Here is a 21,575-nt window from a genome sequence, read left to right as displayed (position 1 = left end):
CTTGAGTTCCTTGTCCGGTATACCTCATGAAGTGCCAAGCAGGGTGTACAAGTGTGTATCAGCCCGCATGATACTGTATAGAGGCTGTTGACTGACCTGGACCACAGGAGCGAAGTCGGCGGACCTTGTCTTGTGGTGTATGCTGTAGGAGTAGTAGGAGATTTGAACAGGCATTGCACGCCTTGTATGTGGTTTCGCTTCTATTCCGTATACGTCCAAGGACATATATTGCGCCTTCATCCAGTGGTAAATGCTCAAGACATGGCCCCTGGACATATCATGATATTTATTAGTTTCCAGATAACCATATACAGTAAGAAGCGTTAACCCTCTGCAATTCTTGTTAAACTATGTTTCCTGGATTACTTGCCACACTATTAACAAGGCTCACACATTTGGTTTCTGTTCTGGGGTCTAGGGGGGCCTAAAGAGGGGGGCATCCATAGATGGGGGGGCTCACCCCCCAAGCAATACACAATTACCGAGGTGGTTGCTCTGCAGTGTTGCGTTGGACATGTTTGTGTTTAAGTACCTCTATCCCCTCTCTGATGTGGCACAGTGAGTAGGAAACGTGCATGAAGGGAGGGGGAGTTCACGGGAGACATTGAAGGGGATCTTCGTGGGCCCCTTCCACCTTGGCCGCCTGATTGCATACGCTCAGATATTAGCTGCATCTATCCAGCGTCTTCTCTTCCGGCTTCGGATGTTAAGCTCCTCTTGTTGCACAACAGAAAGGTCTGCATGATTTAAAATCGGGTCCCAGTTCGTTACCACTGGCTGCACGTTCTGGCGGGTAAATTTCCCTGATCAATTTTCTTGGAATCCCATCTTCAAATTCTTTCTTATCGGTCAACGATTTACCACAACATTTCAACACAGAATGAGAAGCGAGCAACGTGCGTCGCAGGATACCATGTCCTTGAGCCAAACTTGGGATTTTCTCCCCCCGAGTCCAGCCACAACTCAGCGAGGCAAGACAAGGGCGATATCTTATTCTCTAGGGCATCTAGGGCAACCAAAAGTTCTGATCACGCCCGAGGACGTCCCGCATATCACATCTTCGGCCAGTGGAATGCGAGATCCCGTGGCTATCGTGATCGAAAACATTGATCTGAGATGGATGGTCGAACTGAGTGCCAGATTGCATATCGATGTCTCCTTCTTCCGTGAGCATGCGCGGAATCCAACGGGAGAGGATTTATGGACAGCAGCCTTTTGCAGTTCTGAGACAGGCAAGAGACAACTGATTCAAGATCCCAACGACATGGAGTCTCACAGGTTTTGGCACGTTGATGGAGTGTTTGAGTGGAAGCCGACGGGGACTGACCCGCGAAGGGCAATGGTCGAAGTGCAAGACCGGAACGTCGTAGGGCGTCGCCATCAACCTATCCCCAATACAGGTAACTTTTGGGAAGAATGGAACACGTGTATATCCTACTACGAGAGCCTACGCGACAATATATGTACGTATTTCAGTGTGACTGCTCGGAGGGAACAATTGAGTTTGACCTGCAGCAGCTGACAGAAGTAACAGGCATCTTCCTTGTGGATGCACCCGTCGAGGGTGTTGTTGACGGATCATCGCGGGCATCTGTGTTGCCGACAAGACTGCACTTGCCGGTCTCTACCAGCCGTGGTGGCTTGATACTGCCCTGGCTCCTCGGCCAAACAAAGGGTTCCCTCTTCCAATGCTTCAAGCAATTCTTCAGCCACCCATGGCACCTTCACATGATGATGGAGGAGCAGTTATCCTCGAGGCCGCTCTTGTGGCTCCTGGCCGCATCCACATGGATGTACAATTCTCGACGCCTCAACCAGAGCATTAGTGATGTCGCTTTCAACGACGTGAGACGGCCCGACCTCCAAGGCCCCGTCGGCCACGAGGTTCACAACCGTCTCCATGAGCTGCGCAAAAACCTCATGGACATGCGCAAAGATGTAAGGTACGCAAAGCAGTGGATACATCCTGAGGTGAAAGAGGGCCTACAAGGTATTGTGCAGGCATCCGATGGTGTCTTTGAGACAATATTCAGCGATATCCTGAAGGAGGCCGAAGTCTCCGAGCGATTTCTCATGGACACGTTCCAGCTCCTCATGAGCTCCATCAATGTCCTCGACTCGGCCACCAGCATCCAGCAAGCCCAGTCCTCGCAAAAGTTGACCCAGTTGGCTTTCATCTTCATCCCTCTCAATCTGGTCACCAGCATATTCGGTATGAACATAATGGAGATCAACGGCTCTCCGATAAGTGCCTGGGTGTGTGTGGTGGTACTTCTCATTGCCATAGCATGCACGGTTAGCCTTCTCATGGCATACGACCTATGGGATACCCGTCGGACATGGTGGTATCCCAGAGCGCTCTGGCGCCGTCTGGTGCGGTGGGCAAGGGGTATATGGCGACGTATTAATGTGGCAATGGACGACCCGGGGACAAACAAAGCGTAGTCAACATGTTCTACTGCGCAAGGAAACAACTTTATGTGTCGTGGGCTAGGCTGAAATCACCAAGTCAAGTGTGCAAGGCAAATTGTCGCGCCGAGAAGGAGTATAGAAATCTCTTACGCTCGGTTTGAAGGGTTCCATAAATTTCCAACGCAAAGTTGTTGTGGAGGGCAAGGGGTTCTAGCTTGCGTCTGCCTGGCGTAAGCTTCAGGGCCTGGACAGCCAATAAATCGCCGCTTAGCCATATTCCCAGTCCTGCTCATTTTCCATTAGTAATCCAGGAGACAAGGAGGAGACGGGGTCGCGTGGCAACGACTTCTAGGGCTGACAGGAAAAGGAAATTGCAGCTGCACCGCACCTGCAAACGGCAATCCTGCATGAGCGCGCCTCCAGACATTGCAGATTTTGCCGCGAGATCCCCATTTACTCGTGTCATCTTAATCAGATGGACAAGACATAGCAGACACCAATCGAATCCCGACGCCTCGAAGCACGAGCATCCTGCACACAATGTCTCAACATTTCATCGGAACCCTGGGTACGGTGATCAAAGTTCGTGCACAAAAGGCAGCAGCGGCTGTACACGAGAATAGACCCAACAAGCCCGATGACTTCAGCTTCATCCTTCCGGTACATGTCCTCATTGCCCGGAAGCCCAAGTACAGCCTTTTAACTGCACACTAGGATCGAACACGAAATCTGGCCATAACACAAAAGTTTCAGTACGAACCATTGCGCGTGGGACCGTCGTCCATACGGCTCATCGAAGTCTTTCCCGGTACCAGGCAGGAGGACATAGAATGTCGTCTGTACGAAACCTCTCTGGACAAGTGCGCGGGTTCTTACGCGGCACTGAGCTATGTATGGGGTAATAATACAGAACACACGCCTATCCAAGTCAATGGTAAGACTCTGGATATCCGTCCCAATCTTCGGACCGCGCTACTCAATTTACGTGAACCGGACCGTCCAATCACCTTGTGGGTTGATGCAATTTGCATCAATCAAGGACCATCAGACGAGGCGGAGCGCAGCGAACAGGTTAAGATCATGGGTGATATTTACCGACGGGCATCGAGGACTATCATCTGGCTGCGAGACAGTGTTGAAAAAGACACCGAAAGTGCGTTTACTATGTTGAGAGAGCTGGCCAAGGACGCACGCGAGCGGCTACACCTGCGTCGTGACGGGGACAGTGGTCTCTCTAGCTGGCGACTCGAGAGCGCGAAAGACATGTTGCACCTTGCAAACGTGCCATCATGGAATTCTTCGGAGGGGAAAGTGCCAGACAAATTTCTTCGGTACATGGGAGATCAGACCATCCAGCACGTGCTCGAGTCCGACTGGTGGTGTCGCTCTTGGACATTCCAGGAGATCATCCTCGCAACAAATGCGACCGTTATGATTGGACGTTATTCAATATCCTGGGATGATCTCTGCTTGGGCGGAAACCATGGGCTCGGCGTGGTGCGTTTATGGAACAGCGTCGAACTTGGTGTTTTGTACCAAGACATTGTCACACGATACCTGTCTTTGCAGATATCGGAGATCTTATTTCGCAACTGCACAGCAACCGTCGCGAACAGGCTCCTCGAAATGATGATTCGATGCCAATTTCGCGGCGCGACAAAACCCCATGACAAAATCTACTCTCTGCTAGGTCTCATGAACAAGAACACGAACAAGACGGAGGCTCTGATACCTCACCCGAGCCAGCCCACAGAACAGGAGTTGGTTCTGGGTATAAAGCCAGACTACTCCCTCCCAATCAGCGCGGTCTACTCCGACTTCGCATGTAGACTGATACGCGAAACTGGATCGCTTGACATCCTCGGAGCATGTTCACCCGCTCCTAGCAGGGACTTTTTGACCCTCAGGGCACCGTCCTTCCGCTCCTATATGACGCGCTAGATCGTCCGCGCAACACCCATGCCACAAAACAAAGCCTGTGTCGCCCTCAGTTTCTCGAGACGACCGATGGCGAGACACCGGAGATTTTAATTTTGGAGGCGCACGAGGTAACTAAAATCATCAAGCTCTCAGAACCGCTTCGGCAGATTCGTGCGTCAGTGCCATCGGGCGGAGAGGAGCCCGCCCAGGAAAAGAAACCCGAGCCTCAAGGCATGCTCAAAGCATTGCAGGGGCTAGGGCACATTTTCAAGTGGCTGGCGAGCCTTTACAGTTTTTTTACTACAGTCCTTGTTCCTCACCTCTCATCATACATCCACTGGGAGGCGTTTGCATGCGAGCAAGTGCCCACAAACCCCCGGCAAAGATTCTCAGCTACACCGGGGCATGTCCGCAAGACCGACGTCGTCAACGCCCAGGACGAAACAGTCGCAGAAGAGGTGGAGGAGGAACCGGATGACAAGCTAGCTGTCTACTGGCAGACACTATGCACCGGCACGTACCCCAGCCGCACCGAAGCCAGCAAAGAAGCCCCGGGCCGCGGCCGCAAGATCGCGGCGCAGAAGTACTTCTACAGCTGGCGCGCGTCTCTCAAGACACTGAGCGACCTCCATCGGTGGAATGTAGGGAGTCGGACCAGGCCCATCGCGTTCCTAGGCTACCTGCGTAAGACGCGGCGACAGTATGGCGGGTTCTTCCGGTTTCTCGACGGGAGTTACGGCCGGCGGCTCGCTCGCGGCGCAAATGGGTACCTGTGCTTGGTGCCTTCGTCAGCGGCGGAGGGCGATGTGATAGTGCTTGCCAAGGGTGGGAGAGTGCCTCTGGTGGTAAGGCCTGATGAACAGGATGGAGGGGATAGATATTGGAAGGTTGTAGGCGAGGCGTATGTGCAAGGCATAATGGACGGTGAAGAGTGGGATGAGGCGAAGTGCGAACAATTCAAGGTCCGCTGATGTTCACAAGATTCATGCCACTCATTTTTATTTTTCGACGGGCCGGTACTAGTGATAGCATCGTTTGAGCCAATGGCCAGTTCTTCTCTCTCCACGGCTTTGAGTGGACGTGAGCTACTAGCATAGCCTGCCAACAACTGCGCTAGTTTATCCTTCCGTCCCCTCGCAGTCGTAAACGTTATATGCCACTTAAGAATGAGGTCAACCTCGACAACCTGTGACTTTATCACATGAATAAGAAAGATTTGTATTGGAAGTAAGGTTGAAACTCCAAACCTTGAAATGGAATTAGTATGAGTTACATTCAAGTAGCAGCTTAAAGCAAATTAACACAGCAACCTTTTCATATGTGTTACCTATGTAGTGCGAAAGCACCTCTTGTTGCATACCTACTTAGTAATGACAAGCTAAGGCGGTAACCATTGATATCAGCCGCTCAGGCAGCAGCTAAAATCCTTCTCAGCTGACACGAGCCGTGCCACGCCACGGATGGACGACCAGCTAGGTCGGATAAACTCTAGTCGCCGAGGTGCACAAACGGACATCTGGACTCTCTGGGTCCTCCGAACAAAGCTCACCTTATTGCAACGTTTGGGAACAGAGACTGGCAACAAACGATCTCGTCTCGCACTTCGCTCATCTTCTCAACTTCGTGGGACTTTTGAAAGGCTCCTCTAGGCAATCTGCACGTGTTGTTTCCAAGTTGCTGTGCAATCAATAGTACGTATATGTCCAGAAGGGCTTCTATCCTGCACGGAAGCGGTGCGTTCTGGGTGGAAGACACCAGCTGAGTTGATGCTGACCAGCCTGTAGTCAGCACAAAGCAATATGGCACCCTCGCAGACCTCGGGCCTCTACGCCGCCGCTCATGCCTTCGCCGTCATCTTCGTCGGCTTTGGCATCAATGCCATTGCTCGTCCTGCAAATGCCCTGACTTTCTTTGAGTTCTCACCGCCATCTACAACGAGCGCAGAGGACGTTATCAATGCCCTGATGGCTGTTTGTAAGCATTTCATCAATACCCTGTCTCTAGACCCAACCCTTGAAGTTAGAATCGCCGACCGACTCTCACTGATCGGTCAATTACACACATTGCCATTCGTATTTGAGATCGCCTTTGAGCAATAACGTGCCTCTTCAACACATCAAGACCGACTCAGTTATATAGCTAATGCATGTCCCAGATGGTGTCAGAGACATCCTATGGGATCTTTATGGGTATCGCCATCTCCTCTGCAGCGCTCTTCGGTACCAAGAAGTCTCTCGCCTGGGCCTTGCCTGCGGCAAGTGGCGTTGCGTTTGCCGATGGGGCAGTCTGCTACTCTTTCGGAAATGGGCATTGGAATCACTGGGGTTACGCTCCGGTCATTACTTTAGTTGGTAGCCTGCTTCTCCGTGAGTAAGACGGGGGTTAAGGCAGATATCAGATATTCACATCCAGAACAACTCAGGGTAGAATACTTGGCGACGAAGAGATTAAAGCGCTCAGATTAACACCAAACGGTTCATCTCGTAGAATGTTATTCCAAACAATGTTATATCATAAGTGGCAATGCCATGGGGCTCGAGTGTACCCTTCCTTTTTGTGGCTGTGGATATCTGACCTCATAGAAACAAATCTGATAGCAGTGTTAAAGACACCAGTGATAGGGGCTAGGCGTTTCAATATGCGGCTAACGATCTTTCAAAAGATCTTCCAGGTACTCCTTGCACTCTTGCTCATCCCATATTTTCAGTTTGGCATCAAGCAATTGCGCTATCTTGCGCTCCACGAAGTCTTCCATCCTCTTTCGCTGCGACTCCGAAAACAATTGCAGCCTATCCTCGAATCCGCCGCGCACGTTTTGCCCGAAGAATCGCTGGTCGATATATTTCCAAAATATGGGGTCGAATGCCCAGCTGTTCCGGGCAGCATAGTTGAGGTAGTGTCTACCGGTCTCCCAGTGCTTCTTCATCTTCTCTGATAGCTTTGGGAGGACCCTTGGCTTCGCATCGTTCAACTCAAGCTCGCCGAGGTAGAAGCTCAGGACTGAGGCCCCCACCTCGGGTGGTTCCTCTTTGGCCTCTTTCTCCATTCGTTCTTCCTCCATTTCCATAGCCTTCAGTAATAATGGCACGTGCTGGTCAAACTTCGCCGAATAATCGTCAAGGCCTTTTTCCCATACCTCAAATTTCCCCAAGATTGTCCACCATGGCGGATCGTAGGTGAATGATGCTGGGGCAAAGTACGCAAATTCCCAGTCGATGACCCCGACAACGTCATTGTGCTCATTCAACAGGACACTGCTCGGTCGCATGTCATCGCACCACAATTTGAATGGCTCCTCTTCTTCATCTGAATCGAGAAATGCGGCATCTTTGCAGAGTCTCCTAAAAAGCTGACGGGCCACATATTTGTCACGGCAGTCGTCGTAGCTATCTATTCCCCCGTTGTATTGGAAAGCGAGTTCAGCAAGATGCACTGGAGATGGTCAGATCTTAAAGGGCCGAGTCAAGGGTAAGGTCGCAACCATAGATGGGCTGCCGCCAGTATCGGGGTGGTTCAGTGTTAAATACTGCCCACAGCCCAAAACCGATTAAGTAATGGGCACCACTGCAAATGGAAACTTTACGCAGAAAGGAAGGGTTACTCACTGTCTGCGAGCGCGGAGTAGTACTCCTTTGATGTTGCAAATATTTTCGTCTCAGCGGGCAGTGCACATCGTGGATTGCCCCCATCCATCAACATGCCTGTTAGATTCTCCGTTACAGGCCTGCCATGTACTTTAAAAGACTGGGAGGTTTCATCAAACGATGGTGACCCAATGCATGGCATCTCAAGGGTAGACAGCTGAAGCCATATATTGGCCATTTGCCGGTAAACCTTCAGCAAGGTTTCTTCAGAAGCATTGGGGTCCATTCCGTGCAGATTGATATTCCATGATGGATTGTTCGCCGGCAGCACCAGATCAGCCAGGTTTCTCTCGTGCTCTATGTAGTCCATGATGATAAACGGGCCTAAACCGGTCGGGTTGTCGGCAGCATACCCCCAGTGATAGATGTGCGGCACAGGGATCGTCGTTCTTGCCTCGATCATCTTCATCGTAGCTACCTCTGCGCGTATCTTCTCGTCAAAGAAAGCCGAGCGGCCGGGCATAGGTATGTGAAGTATTGCTGATCCCTCCTCAAACTCGACACGCCAATTCGCATTGTATGATCCATACATTCCACGGTGCATCTTGACAGGTTTTTGATTTCCTCCTTTGTAATGCATCATGACCAGCTTCAAGACGGGGATGGCATGTTTTTCAGTGAGTGCGTCTTTCAACCAAGTCTCGCGCATCGCTTCATGATGATCGTTTCTTTCCCAATCTGTGCTGATCCCAATATTCCGATCTCGAAATTCGTCGGACATATTGAGGAAGACAACTCTCTGGATAAAGTATGACCAAGACAGCTGAACAGTGGAACTTATAGTAATTGATGATGAGTTGATGAGACGGTACGGCGCTTGTCGTGTGAATGCAGCACACTGGAGGCAGCACTGGAACAAATAGAGACAAGGTGGCTGCAAGAACGGCAAAAAGACTGACTTGACGATTCACGCAAGACTTTGGAAGACCGAAAAGCCAAATTACAGAGCGGTCGCGCACTTGCTGGACTAGATGAAGTTGCTCGGTGTTATGTAAAGAGGAAACGGGCCACATTCGGGCTATCGCTCCACCCATGGCTGAAATGATGCAGTCGCTGCGGATCAACTGTGCCGCCGTGCCAGCCCCCAAAAGCCCCTTGGACCAGCTCAGCCAGCCAACAGCTGCTCCCAAAGCAGCCACACAACCAATGGTTGAGAACCGGGACGACGTATTTGAGGATCCAAAGTGGAGAGATCTTGGACGACATGAAACAACCAGGCCAACTGCGAGAACCGGACTCTTTAATTAGAGATGGACCCACAAGTGGTCTTGGACTCGACATTCTCGTTGTCACGGCCGTATCGCTGCAAAGACCCACTTCAATAGGGTGACCAGCAGCGCGAGCGGGCCCATCACTCAAGGACGTGCAAGCTCACTTCACGATGATCAATGGCCTTGGAGTCGAAAAATAGGAGTTATCTACCAAGGTAATGTTTGAGTTGTTACGCCAATTCCATTGTCCCGATACACAACTACCACCTGGCACTGACTGTCCTTGCTCATTTTCTTTCGTTGACGGGACTGGACCAGACCGCTTGACCGACTGCTGTCCGCTTTTGAGGCCTACACGACCTTGAAAATGCTACCGAGTTCCACCTTAAGAGCATGTTGGCTCGAGTTCCTTCGCCGTGAACGCTCCGCATTGTTGCATGGTAGCCCTCCTTACGGCGACCTTCTAGGGCCGGTTTCTAAGATTGGGCTCTGGCCATCAACGTTGGACCCGTCGCCGCTCAGGCTGAAACTTTGCTGGATGCTGAGAACGCGATAAAGTCACGAAATACCACCCGAGAGCGGATATAAATTCGCTGTCTTGCCGTGTCCTATTCTCTCCTTCAAAGTTTTATCATCATCTCATACAGTTTCAAACATTCAAGTTTCTCTTGGTTACTCTTACTGCTGGACAGTACTCTCTTTCACAATCTCATCACATTCTCACCTGCTACCGACTTTTGTTCCATCTTCCCACCTCCATAACAAGGGTCCATACACCTTCAGCTTATTCGTTGTTGTCGTGCACCACAATCAGCCCATCCACCCAAAGCGTTATCGTCAACTCCTTCCTACTTAAAATCCGAAACCAGAGGATTTCCTGAAATATGGGCAACGAAAAGTCTACCGACCCCAAGGCAACTGCTGGCCGTGCGGCGACACCTACGCGCCAGGCTGGACCACCTAACCGCAGTTCTCAAGCGACTACTGCAACCTACATTTCGGACAGCGTGCAAACCAGCCCTCCACATGAAAGAAATAGCGCAGGTACTCTAGGTAGCCTTTATGGCTACTATGGCACCGACAGTCCGGGGGGGCGCCAAACATCAGTGGACCAGGCGTCGAACGGAGCACAGAGAACTTCCAACACGTCATCCACTGGGACATCTCAGAGTATTCCAATCGGCTTTGACCAGGCGTCGAACGGAGCACAGAGAACTTCCAACACGTCATCCACTGGGACATCTCAGAGTATTCCAATCGGCTTTGACCAGGCGTCGAACGAAGCACAGAGAACTTCCAACACGTCATCCACTGGGACATCTCAGAGAATTCCAATCGGCTTGGACCAGCGTCCAGCGTCCAGTTCCCAAGCCGTCACAACAACCGCGACAGGCTCCCGGGCCTCAGAAGCTCCTGACATGTTTAACCAGATTAGCAGGCAATGGGCAACATCTGACACTCAGAACACGTCAGGGGCGGCGGCGCAAGCTTCACTGGAGAGGAGACAGAAGGCAAGGGAACAGAAGATAGCAAGGGAAAAAAGAGCACAAGCTGAGGCACCGAATAGCCGGAAATAGAAGGAATGTGGACCTCGAAAAGAAAGACTGACAACCTCAAGACAGGGAGGACTGGAGATGGAGTTCAATCCGCTACTTGATAACTCAACTAGATTACCTTCTCGTTCTGGACTAATCTTTGAGCGTTGATTTCTTTTTGGAGGATGCCTAGGGATCATGATGTCTGAACTGTTTCATATTTCTCTCATTGTTTGTTTTTGTCTTTTCTGTCGTTGTTCTGATTGTTGTTCCTGTTGCCACTGTTGTTATTCCTCTCGTTATTGTTTGCTATCAGCCTTTTTAGCTATCATTCTTGTTTGCTCTCAGTCTTAGTTATTACAGTCATTGCTATGAAAAACATGATCTCTTCGACTTGCTATGAGCACCTTTTCAACATACCTCGTCGTGATATCATGTCCTAGCATGGACGTTCCTAGGCACACACCATTTAGCCTAGAGAACAACAGAAGGTGCAGTACCCCTTCCCACAAGCGTCAAGAGTTGCAGCGATTTAATAACTAGGCACAAGTTTCATCTTGAACAATTAAAAGAAGAGAGAAAGGCTGTTGAGGTGTCTGATTGTGAATCACAGTGAAAGGTTGTGACAAGGCTCTACTAGTAGCAAAGACTGCCTTCAAGATGTAAATGGTCCATACCTAGGTTTGCATGAGACATGTTGCACATGTAACTTGAAGAAGTTGACAGTCCTGGAGACGGGACTTCCATCTGCTGTATTACTTTAGAATGCTTGCTTAGCATACATATTTGCTCCATGATATCGGTGAGGCCAATGTTGAGAAATATAATGTAATGTTCGCTAGAGTCACCATTGCGCTGCGGCTGAATTCTCATGTTACCGTTCGGCCCAGATGCCGCCCACTGGCAGTCCCGACTAATCATTGTCGTGATTTACAGAGAGGCTCAAGTGCTGGGAATACAGTATCATCGCAAACGAGCTTGTCGGGGTTCCCTAGAGAGTCGCGTGACCATTTTCCCCACTATCATATTCAACTTTGTCTCCACAGCCTAGTTTTTGACAGCGCTAGGGATCTTTGACAAGGCTGCTTTTCCTCCTGGGCTCTTCCGTCCCAGCTGGATGATATCACCCTCGCCGAGGTAGGCCATGTCAGCGTTGCACAGCGCCGCATTTATCCAACCGGAGTCAGTGAAGAGACAATCATCAAGGTTGTTATCTGGACTCAGAGTGTCCTTCGTGAGCAAATCATCAAACTGCCATAATTCGACCTCACTTAAACTGGGCCTTTCGGAAGAAAGCCAAGCGATTCGCTTAGTACGTCAAACTTCTGTAACTCTGCCATCTCTGGAGACATTACACCTTTTCACGATGACGTTTCCCCATTCGAAAAGAGTGATCTCCTCGCCAATTATGAGGGATGATGCATCAACATGTTCCAAAAGTATAGTTGGGCCGTACGTAACAGCTCGCGTCCCAATTGCAGGGTTCTTCGGATTTCTTGGCTTGTACTCAGAGTATGGTGTGTCTAGGGTTGAAATTGAGAGTGAGGATTCGCACCCGCTAAAACGGAGGAAAAACCTGTAAATACTCCTTTTAAAAGTTTTTAAAGTTATGTATTAATTTATAAATATAAATATTCTATTTTTCTATTATTTCTATTTTTAAAGTATTTAAAGGTATAAAAGATAGATTTATTATAAATTATATATATATTTTTATTTAAAGTTTTAATTAATAAATAATATTAACTTTAAGATTTTTTAACTTAATTTCTAATAAACTAATAATTATAAAGAATATATATTTAAATACTTTATTTTATATAATATAACGTAATTATAAAACTTATATTTAGAAATAAATTTAGTTTAAAGTTAAATAAAAGTTTTAAGATAAAACTTTTATTAAATTTAAAATATATTATTATTTACTAAATATATATTTTAAAATAGTTATTAAATTTTAATTTTATTTATAAATATAATAAAAGTTAAAAGGACAATAAATATATATAATATATATAATATATATAATATATATAATATATATAATATATATAATATATATAATATATATAATATATATAATATATATAATATATATAATATTTATAATAACTAAGTTTATAATTAAATTATATACTTATTTTAATAGTAGGTTTTTCCTTCGTTTTAACGGGTGCGAATCCTCGCTCTCTTAAAATTAGTTAGAATTAGTTTAATTACAGACTTTAATTAAGATTAAAGCTTTAATTATTAACTCTAATTAGATTAAAGGTTTTTAATTAAGAGGTTAACTAAATTAAATTAGTTTAGTTAGAGGGGTAGATTAAGATTAAAAAATTAGGATTAAAAATAATTTAAGTAGGAATTAAACCTATAAACTTTCTAAATTTAATATTAAGAGTAGAACTACTATATTATAAGCCTACTCTTTTTAATCTTTTAGTTTTATTATAACTTATTCCTTAGTTAGTAGGTCTTAGTTAGACCCTTTAATTAAGACTAAGAAACTAAACTAAATTAAAAACTAATTAGTTAGATTAAGAAATTAAGGAATAAATTTACAACCCTGGGTGTGTCAGGGCCGTTCAAGATAGACGCCTTAAGCATCTGGTCTTTCTTGATTACCGTGTGGTGCGACGCCACTGCATCAATAAATTCCTCGTTCATGGCCCATAGTGTCGAACAGTCCACAACTACCGGGTTGCGACTTGAACCTTGCCGTAGCATGAACTCACGCAGGGTCTGGAAGCCACGACGCAGCATGCTTCTCACTGTGGGCATGCGAGGATCGTCCCACCCGGATACAACGCCGGATTCGACGAGCCTGGTCAGCTTTCGTTTTGACAAAATGGTTCAAGTGAAGCTGGTGCGGGCGAAGCTCCAAAGATGAACTTGACGGAGGCCCAGGGTGTTCAGGAACCAGGCATACTGCTCGTTCCGCTCGGCATAGTCTGACGCCCGGAGGGCATGTGTGACTCCTTCGATCGAGTCAACTACCGGGCAGGCAAAATCGTACGTCGGATAGATCCTCCAGGTCAAGCCCGTCCGTTCGTGAGGTATTATGGAACTTTCCAGAAGATTGCTCTGCATGTTCTTTTGACCATGAAACCGGTTTATAATGGGTTCTCTCAGAGTTAGGTTGATTGAGTCAAACTTGATCCGAGCTCGGATGCAGTGCTTTCCTCCAAGTGGCGTCCCCGTGTACATTTCGTTGAACATGGCAAGGCTCTCCTCGCAAGGCCGGTCTCGCCTCTTGCTGGGAAGGCCTTGCCTTCTCTCCGCTATTATGGCCTCCGGTTCGTTATCGTCGGCGTAAGCGTGGCCATCACGGATCATCTTCTCCGCGATGCCGTAGAGTCGGGAGAAATAGTCACTGGTGTAGGTGGTTTGATCCGGCTTGATTCCGAGCAGATCCAGATCATGAAGAATTGCTTCATCAAACCCTTGCTTTTCCTTGGCGGGGTTTGTGTCGTCGAACCGGACGATAAGCTTTCCATCAAAAGCATCATGTGCAAAATGGTCGTTGAGGATTGCGGGCTTCGCATGGCCGACGTAAAGATACCCGCCGCACAAATCAGATTCTGCATTTTAAAGGTTCGAGTCCTCGCCTTGAATCGGAAAGTACCTAGACACAACTCACGATGGCTCGGGCGGGAATCTTGTGACACCATCCTCAGTGCCGTGGAGGCTAAGGTTGTACCTAGGTAGTTGCTTCCAACTCTCCTTCTATTAGCACCCTCGTTCCGTCCGGGCATTAGCAAGTTCATGCCAATTGTGTGTGTCCCCTGTTCCCGATGTGTGTTTTCGTCATAAAATATTCGGATTGTTTTCCGAGCCAACCTTAGAAAGGTTCAAGTTGAAGGGAGACGAGAGGCTGACTTGGCAGACTGTCCATTTGTCGTCATACAACAAGGGGGTCCCTGTCGGGTCATCGCTATCTCAGCTCATGCAGACCACCTTTCCAAGACAAGCTTAATTCGGGACGTGAAGCTTGGTTCGCGTTTGGTGGGCCTGTCTCGCTTCAAGCTGGTGGTGCAGAATAAACGAAGGGAGGACCCACGGGTATTGGTAATCAGCCCGATCGGATGCTACTTGTGTCGGTCTCTCTAGCTGCCGTTGCTGACCTCCCCTGTGCTATATTATTAATTTCCGTTACACCTGCCCAATGTTTACCACAATATAAAAGCTCTCAAGATCCCCCTTCTCCACCATCAGCAGTTCATATCCTTCCAGTTTAACCCACTCGTTCAGTCTTAGCCATCATGTCTTCCTACACGCTCGCAGACGGAACCCTCCCGCACGCCACAGCCGCCGTCAAGGTGCTGTCCCACCTCCTTGACAAGGTCGAGCAGTCTACCTCTCCCAGCCCAGAGGCCCTCCTAGCCGCCCGCCTCCACGAGAGTATGCTTCCCCTGGCCAGCCAATTCCACTTCGTCGCCGACTGGGTCGTCAAGCTCGTTGCCCGCCTGGAGGGCACGGAGCCGAAGAGCCTCGGCGCCCATGACTCCCTCAAGACGGTTGCCGACGCCCGCGCCCGCATCGACGCTGCCGCTGCCGTGGTCGCGTCTGCTGACGCCGCTAAGATCGCTAGCCGCAGCAACGAGCTCGTCGAGTTCGGCATGGGGCCCGGCAAGCCCCCCGGGCATCTCAAGGCGCAGGACTATGCTGCTGGCTACAGCTTGCCAAACATCTACTTCCACGTCACGACCGCCTACAACATTCTGCGCAAGGAGGGCATTGAGCTCGGAAAGCGTGACTTCATTGCCCCCTTCATCTCACCTTATATGAGCTAGTTTGAGACCGCAAGGAGGAATACGAGGTCTGCAACGGGAAACATATAGAGCAAATAAAGAGCTCTCTGGAGCTACTTGAACGACGCAAACTTGGCCTGACTGAACCCACCAGCACATGCATTCCTCATCCAGTTGCCCACCTGCGGGCCAGCCACTCGCGTAGTACCAAATGGAACTTGAAATACCTACCCGGGTGGACCATGGTGCGTGTACGACCCATGGAGTTCACGATTGAGATCTCATTGAGGTCCTGCTGCGGTGTGACTGGAGGTTTCGGCTCGGAGGGCGCACCAAATTTACGTGGGTCTCATCGGTAGGATGGCCTTGGAGTCGCAGAGAAAAACATAGAACCCCTCTGTGACCCACTGCATTCAAGCAATGGTGGGGCAGTGAGCTTTATCGATAGGGAGCTTTGCAGGGCCTTCCTTGAAACTCCTGGGGATCATCCGGGCCGGCTCTCGGTGTGCGCCCTCTTACAGCCTAGTCAATGCCGCAGCGATCTGGGTAGCCCCTGTTGCTGATAGCTATCTCGGATCCTACAGACCACCTCCCCGGCCGCCACAAACCAGCAGTTTTCGGCTAGTATCACGCGGCGGCTAGTACGGGGGCATCTGGCACACCTTGATCAGATCAAATTCAAGAATGGAATAATGATATCATCCGTTCAAATAACCAGTCGATAAACAACACCACTGGAGAGCACCTGGCTTGCACTGTTTCAAGTTACTTCAGTATGCTGTGACTTTATACCCATCACACAACCAACAACTACCGTTTCCTTCCACGAGGAGGTATATATCCACACCTTCCACCTCTGCTGAACAATTATCCTCCTGTGCCCTGTTGCCGAAACTGATTGATAGGGGACTGGCCGAGTGCCTTCACGGCCCTTAACATTTCAAACGGTACCATCTTTTACCTTGGAGAGTGACTCCGATGTTAATGAACCATACAGGCTGACAAAACAGGGCGAAGGAGCTTGCAGAATATCACGTGTCATCGAGGGTAGTACATCAAACAGTTGTTAGTGCTGACGTTGGCGTCTAGTTACCTAGGTACGTTGGAATTTGGGCAGCTTCGAAATCGCTTTCATTCGTCGGTCTCGTCCTGCCTCGCTGTACTATATATACTCCACAGCATTGAGACACGAGAATGACACAGAGTAATGCTCAACCGAGCAGATGCCCTAATTAATCTTAGAAGTCCACCCCCTAAACAGCATATGGGCCCTATCCCAAACACCCCATACACGCATCTGTGCCTGAGTAAGAGTAGACTTCACGACCAATCATCTTCCCACAGCTTGTAGGTGTTCAAGGCTTATGTGAAAAACCCCATTTCTCAAGCCGCATAGTTCTTAACAATACCTTTAATACCAGTGGTATCTGCCGTTCCCACTATGAACTGATCACTTGCACACTTGACGTCCTTCAGGCCCGCACCAATCAGCTTGAACTCAAATCGCTGGACCAGTGCCGCTATGACGATATACATCTCAGCCCAAGCGAGGCTGCATTAGGAGACTCGATTAGCATTTTTCTTGAATCTCAAGCACCGGGATCACAAGGCAGGTCACTTACTACATGCCGAGGCAACTTCGCGTGCCCCTGGAGAATGGCGCAAAGGTCTTATCCGACCTCGTCGCGCTGTCGGTCCAACGTGAAGGGTTGAAGGTGTCTGGCTGCGGATACAGAGTCTCATCCATGTGCATCAGGAGAACGGTCATCCCTACTGGGGTTCCTGCGGGGATACGCTGCTGGCCGTAGTACAAATCACGGTCAGGAGCGACACGCGCCAGACGAGTTGCAAGACCTGGGCTCAGTCGCAGACCCTCGCATATACAACCGGTTAGGAACGGAAGCTGTTCAAGAACGAAGAGGGGGAGGTTACCCTCACCCCCATGCTTCTCTACCGCCTGTGAAAGCTCGTCTCGCAGACGCGCTAGGGTGACAGGGTCGCTGTACAGGTAGTATAGAATAGTGCGGATGGACTGGGCTGCTGTTTCGAAGGCGGCTCCTGTGATGGTGCCTACCTCGTCGTTGATGCGCTCCACCGTCTTCTCGGTCGACGGCAGATTTGATTCCAAAATCGTGTGCACGATAGTCTTTGATGACGCATCGGTGTCGCCCCCAACCTTTCTGGCCGGTGCAGCTACAATTTCCTTGGTGGTTTGCAGGCAATCCTACGTTCTTAGGTTAGTATACTGATAATAAGTGGTGCCGAAACGTTAAGACTCACCTTCAGAAAGCCGAAGAAGGCCTTGGTTCCCGCATCGCCCGCCTTTTCGACCCAATCCAACGGAAGTGATTTCATCAGCGGCCCGAGCCATCTGACGTGCTTCGTAGCACGCCAAATCGCCCCGGAGCTTTCTTTTGGGTGTTAGTCACCTGAAAATGAGTTGGGAGTGCTGCACTGCTGATAACCGGGGAGGTGTGGATGGACAAGACTGTTCCCAGGGTTGCTTACGGAGGACGTTGGTCATTCCGACACCGAAGTCCTGGTTATCCAGATTCCGGTAGTCTTTGGACAGAACAAATTGCATGGCAACATCCCTCGTGAAGGCACTGACCGCAGCAGTGATATTTACGGTTGAGCCCTCGAACTGCGCAATGCGATCGCAGAGCTTGTTGGCGAACCCGTGGATCAAGTCTTGGCGGCTGGCGACGCTGGCCTTGGAGAAGAAGGGGTTCAGTGGAGCACGGCGGCGTTTGTGCGCCTCATGATCCACTGACTGCAGCGTTTGGATTCAGTTAATAAAGCACCATTAGAGTGATTTCATACGCATTGAGTATGGAAAGAACCATTGTTCGGCGATAGCCTGTACTAAACCTGAGAGCCACAGGCCACAGATGGCAGACGATTGTTCATGAAGGGCCAAGATTGTCACGAAGAAAAAATGGCTTACACAAATGGCAGACATCGGTGCCCCGAACGCATCATAGGACCAGTCATACTTGTTCCACTGGCCCTCTTGTCGATACAGCTTCTCATAGTATGCTGGATCATTTACGTGGAGTTCGTAGGGGCTAATCCTCACAATGGGCCCATATCGCTGGTGCAGCTCGGCTATCTTGAACGTGTATTGGCCGTTGAGGATGACGTCGTAGTAACCCTCGTAGTAACGCGTGATGGCTGCTAGTTTGGGGCCGGGGAACTTGGCGAGAGGGTGCAGATATAGGCGGTAGAAGACGAGACCGACGAAGCATGCGATTACCGTGGATGCAATAGCAGCCCATGGTGTGCGGTCTATGAACCCCATGCTGCAATGGCGCCGAAAGTGAGCAACCTGAAAAGAGAGAGGCAGGAGTATCGGAAAGCGTTGGCTTCCGAAATGACTACCACCTAGAGGATGGCCAACCACTTTGCAGATAGAAAGCAACGAGTTTGGTGGGTTAGAAACCAAAGATCTTTGCATGGGTGGGAGAACAGCAAGCAGCAGTCGTTTGATCAGCCTAGCACTTCCATCAAAGCCTCGTAATATGAATGTTTTCGAATACTTACATACCATCCACCATACTTCATACAGTGCAGCCTCTGGCCTGCCGGTAATTCACCTTGGAATCAATGCATATGCAGTGTGACCCTAGAGTCGCTTGGCTGCACAGCCTTGGGGCCCAATTACTGCATGGGCAAATAAGCACACAGGTCATCTCTCAACGGACCTCGGTTGACCGGACATTCTCCGGGCCGCTTGGCCTACCCACCGCTGAGCCGCAGACCAACATGACGACAACAGGCTTCAGGGCGCATTAGACTCAACTAACGGGCTGAAGTTGGCTGCGATGTTCCACTAGACCACCGATACTAGAATACTGCATGGCCCCAATGACCCATCTGTGAGGCTACCAACAACTGTTTGCAGACAACCAACAATCACTTGCAAGGATCACGAAGGAAATGATTGTCATGCGGCGTGCACCCATTCTAGCAAGTGTGACCCATCCCCACACGCCAATTATCGGGGCGTCACCCTCGTGCCGGCAGTAGGTTGCAATGAAAGGGGCGCAGTTGAATGTTGGTGAAAAATGAACACCAGCCCCGCTCGAGCGATGGAACAGTAGCAGGCATTCACTGCTGCAACCAGCCTGAAGACTATCGCGACCTGTCGCATTGAATCCTGTGGACTGCAGCGTTGCAGGCTGCGGTGCAGTGCAGCTATCGACGTCAACTTGGAGTGCAACTGATATGTGTGTATCGGTGGCAAGAGGATTGACAGTAACTATTGAAGCATCACCGGCAAACTCCACTCTTCGGTCTACCCAGGGATCAGACCAGCTCCAGATGTCTGCCCCCTACGCGCCAGCGGCGGGTCAGGAGAATCGAACCCAACGAGTTGTCAAGTCTGTGACTCTAGTTTGCAGACGATTTTGAGGTCAGATCGGTACCTACCCTAGGAAGGAGACTGATGCTCCAGTTTTATAACTAAGTGCACGAATCCCAGATCCCTAAGGCGTGTACTTAACAACATAGCATGGAGCATTGAGTGAGCCGGGAACAAGTTAGAGTTTCTTTTCGGTGTCTATCTCGAGTCTGGGGTTCTAGCAGGCCGTCTCGACTAATTTCAAATGTTTCAAAATGAATGATCTGAATCCTCCTCATCGACCGCGATGAAACCCCCACCGCGTCCACTTTCGTCTTTCAATTCTGCAGGAAGACTCAACAACTCAGCTTCTTTCAGCCCCTGATCTTGAGATTCCCGGCAAGTCTCGAAGTCGATCATCTTAGTCCAGCCGTCGCCGATCAAGAAGTTGTGGCGATTGACGTCCCCGTGGAGTAGACCCAGCTTATGGAGGCTTGTCAGTACCTCGGTACAGCGGGGCAGATCATCGATGCCAGCAAAGTGACCGTCGACTTTCTCAAGCAAGAAACCAATCACGCGCCCTTGCTCGTGGATATGGCCTAAAAATTTGGGTGCAATGTGTGTGTCCTGGAGGAGGCGGTATGCGTGCGTCTCACGCTCAATGCGGGGGATCTCCCACTCGAAGCGCGCAATCTTTGCGACATATGTCCCGCAAGGTGTAGGCTCCTCCTTCCAGGTGCACTCAAACGTGGACATGGTGAGGATCTCGACCCTTTCCAGCGAGAGCACGTCGATCTTTTGCGGGTGCCATATCTCCGTCACCCCCGGCAGGGATTGAAGTTCAAGTGATGAGTGCAGTTTCTGGCTCCCCTCGGCTCGTGATACATGAGCGACGTTCCATCCGTCTTCGTTGTAAGGAAGCGGAGGCAGGGAGTAAAGTGGCAGCCAAAGGTCTTCGGAGACCAATGTACCGGGAGCGACGGTAACGTATTTTACTTTGCCACCACATCTGATTCGAAAGTAGCTGTCATCCATTGAGTCCGCCTCCATAGAGAGCACCTGAGGCGATTGCGGGTTGCATCCCATCTTGAGAAATCGTATGAGCAGACCAAACTAATGTCTCGATACCAGGCAAATCGAGCCTGAAAATGAATTCCAAAGTTGTAAGAGCTAAAAAAGACTGCAAACAAGGGACCAAGAATTGGGTTGTTGGTGGGAAGAAGAAACCTGCCGTGGTTGGGGATCAGGTACGGCGCTTAGTCTAAACTTAGCACGTGACTGAGCCACAGCCGTTGTTACGGTAATAGGCCTGTACCAGCTTGCTGTCCAGCTGCTTTGGTGTACCAACGTTACAGACAACTATTTGACTTTGTATGTTGGCAGATCTTCCACCTGATCTGAAGCACTCAGCCAGCCAATAGGTTCGAAAAGGCCGAGCGACGGTTCTGTATCTCTTTGGTGCCACCAACCAACATCGTGGAGAGCAAGCTCAAAATGCCCCACAGACCCGGGGCCGGAGGAGGGAAAAGAAGGATAGGTTGGCATTCAGTCTATGGGATATTGCAATTACAAGTTTCCAAGATCAGACATTCGCGACCCGATCACATTTGGTAGCGCTATTCTCAATTTTAAGAGGTTGGAAAATTCTATGTTGGTCTCGTTTGGAATCAAGTGAGCGAGTGAGAATTCCATGCCGTGTTCCAGGCCAAAAGGTAGTAGGTCGTATTTTCTACTCTTCCATTATTAGCAAGGCTCGA

General features: G+C 49.5%; 8 protein-coding genes across 8 annotated transcripts; 4 read left to right on the top strand and 4 right to left on the bottom strand.

Annotated features, from left to right (window-relative positions):
* Nucleotides 1-1,734: 1,734 nt before the first annotated feature.
* KVR01_013353 (uncharacterized protein) lies at nucleotides 1,735-2,408 on the top strand (the record flags this gene model as incomplete). The annotated part of the gene is made up of 2 exons (XM_044783695.1): nucleotides 1,735-2,256; nucleotides 2,301-2,408. The coding sequence occupies 2 exons, from the start codon at nucleotides 1,735-1,737 to the stop codon at nucleotides 2,406-2,408; spliced, it is 630 nt and encodes a 209-aa protein (XP_044637615.1).
* Nucleotides 2,409-2,807: 399 nt separating this feature from the next.
* Nucleotides 2,808-5,303, top strand: KVR01_013399 (uncharacterized protein; the record flags this gene model as incomplete). The annotated part of the gene is made up of 4 exons (XM_044786408.1): nucleotides 2,808-3,072; nucleotides 3,127-3,723; nucleotides 3,760-4,282; nucleotides 4,696-5,303. Exons 1-4 carry the CDS (start codon nucleotides 2,953-2,955, stop codon nucleotides 5,301-5,303), a joined length of 1,848 nt encoding a protein of 615 aa, XP_044637661.1. The 5' UTR covers nucleotides 2,808-2,952.
* A 1,673-nt stretch (nucleotides 5,304-6,976) lies between these two features.
* Nucleotides 6,977-8,957, bottom strand: KVR01_013364 (uncharacterized protein; the record flags this gene model as incomplete). The annotated part of the gene is made up of 2 exons (XM_044787052.1): nucleotides 7,938-8,957; nucleotides 6,977-7,764 (listed from the first exon to the last, which is right to left on the bottom strand). The coding sequence occupies exons 1-2, from the start codon at nucleotides 8,695-8,697 to the stop codon at nucleotides 6,977-6,979; spliced, it is 1,548 nt and encodes a 515-aa protein (XP_044637626.1). The 5' UTR covers nucleotides 8,698-8,957.
* Nucleotides 8,958-9,134: 177 nt separating this feature from the next.
* On the top strand, nucleotides 9,135-11,115 carry KVR01_013350 (uncharacterized protein). Its single transcript, XM_044784173.1, has 2 exons — nucleotides 9,135-9,402; nucleotides 9,506-11,115. The coding sequence occupies exon 2, from the start codon at nucleotides 10,072-10,074 to the stop codon at nucleotides 10,762-10,764; it is 693 nt and encodes a 230-aa protein (XP_044637612.1). The 5' UTR covers nucleotides 9,135-9,402; nucleotides 9,506-10,071; the 3' UTR covers nucleotides 10,765-11,115.
* A 2,463-nt stretch (nucleotides 11,116-13,578) lies between these two features.
* Nucleotides 13,579-14,396, bottom strand: KVR01_013328 (uncharacterized protein; the record flags this gene model as incomplete). The annotated part of the gene is made up of 2 exons (XM_044787530.1): nucleotides 13,579-14,306; nucleotides 14,366-14,396. The coding sequence occupies 2 exons, from the start codon at nucleotides 14,394-14,396 to the stop codon at nucleotides 13,579-13,581; spliced, it is 759 nt and encodes a 252-aa protein (XP_044637590.1).
* Nucleotides 14,397-14,774: 378 nt separating this feature from the next.
* On the top strand, nucleotides 14,775-15,628 carry KVR01_013378 (uncharacterized protein). Its single transcript, XM_044781362.1, has one exon. The coding sequence runs from the start codon at nucleotides 14,988-14,990 to the stop codon at nucleotides 15,516-15,518; it is 531 nt and encodes a 176-aa protein (XP_044637640.1). The 5' UTR covers nucleotides 14,775-14,987; the 3' UTR covers nucleotides 15,519-15,628.
* Nucleotides 15,629-16,714: 1,086 nt separating this feature from the next.
* On the bottom strand, nucleotides 16,715-18,922 carry KVR01_013385 (uncharacterized protein). Its single transcript, XM_044791813.1, has 5 exons — nucleotides 18,424-18,922; nucleotides 17,985-18,249; nucleotides 17,757-17,887; nucleotides 17,099-17,700; nucleotides 16,715-17,028 (listed from the first exon to the last, which is right to left on the bottom strand). Exons 1-5 carry the CDS (start codon nucleotides 18,775-18,777, stop codon nucleotides 16,860-16,862), a joined length of 1,521 nt encoding a protein of 506 aa, XP_044637647.1. The 5' UTR covers nucleotides 18,778-18,922; the 3' UTR covers nucleotides 16,715-16,859.
* Nucleotides 18,923-20,006: 1,084 nt separating this feature from the next.
* Nucleotides 20,007-21,009, bottom strand: KVR01_013412 (uncharacterized protein). The gene has a single exon (XM_044783667.1). The coding sequence runs from the start codon at nucleotides 20,902-20,904 to the stop codon at nucleotides 20,089-20,091; it is 816 nt and encodes a 271-aa protein (XP_044637674.1). The 5' UTR covers nucleotides 20,905-21,009; the 3' UTR covers nucleotides 20,007-20,088.
* Between the last annotated feature and the right edge of the window lie 566 nt (nucleotides 21,010-21,575).

This window comes from Diaporthe batatas (assembly GCF_019321695.1).
Source record: "Diaporthe batatas strain CRI 302-4 chromosome Unknown Contig00026, whole genome shotgun sequence".
Lineage (NCBI taxonomy): Eukaryota > Fungi > Ascomycota > Sordariomycetes > Diaporthales > Diaporthaceae > Diaporthe > Diaporthe batatas.
The sequence above is the reverse complement of the archived record's forward strand: the minus strand, read 5'-3'. Positions and strand labels throughout refer to the sequence as shown.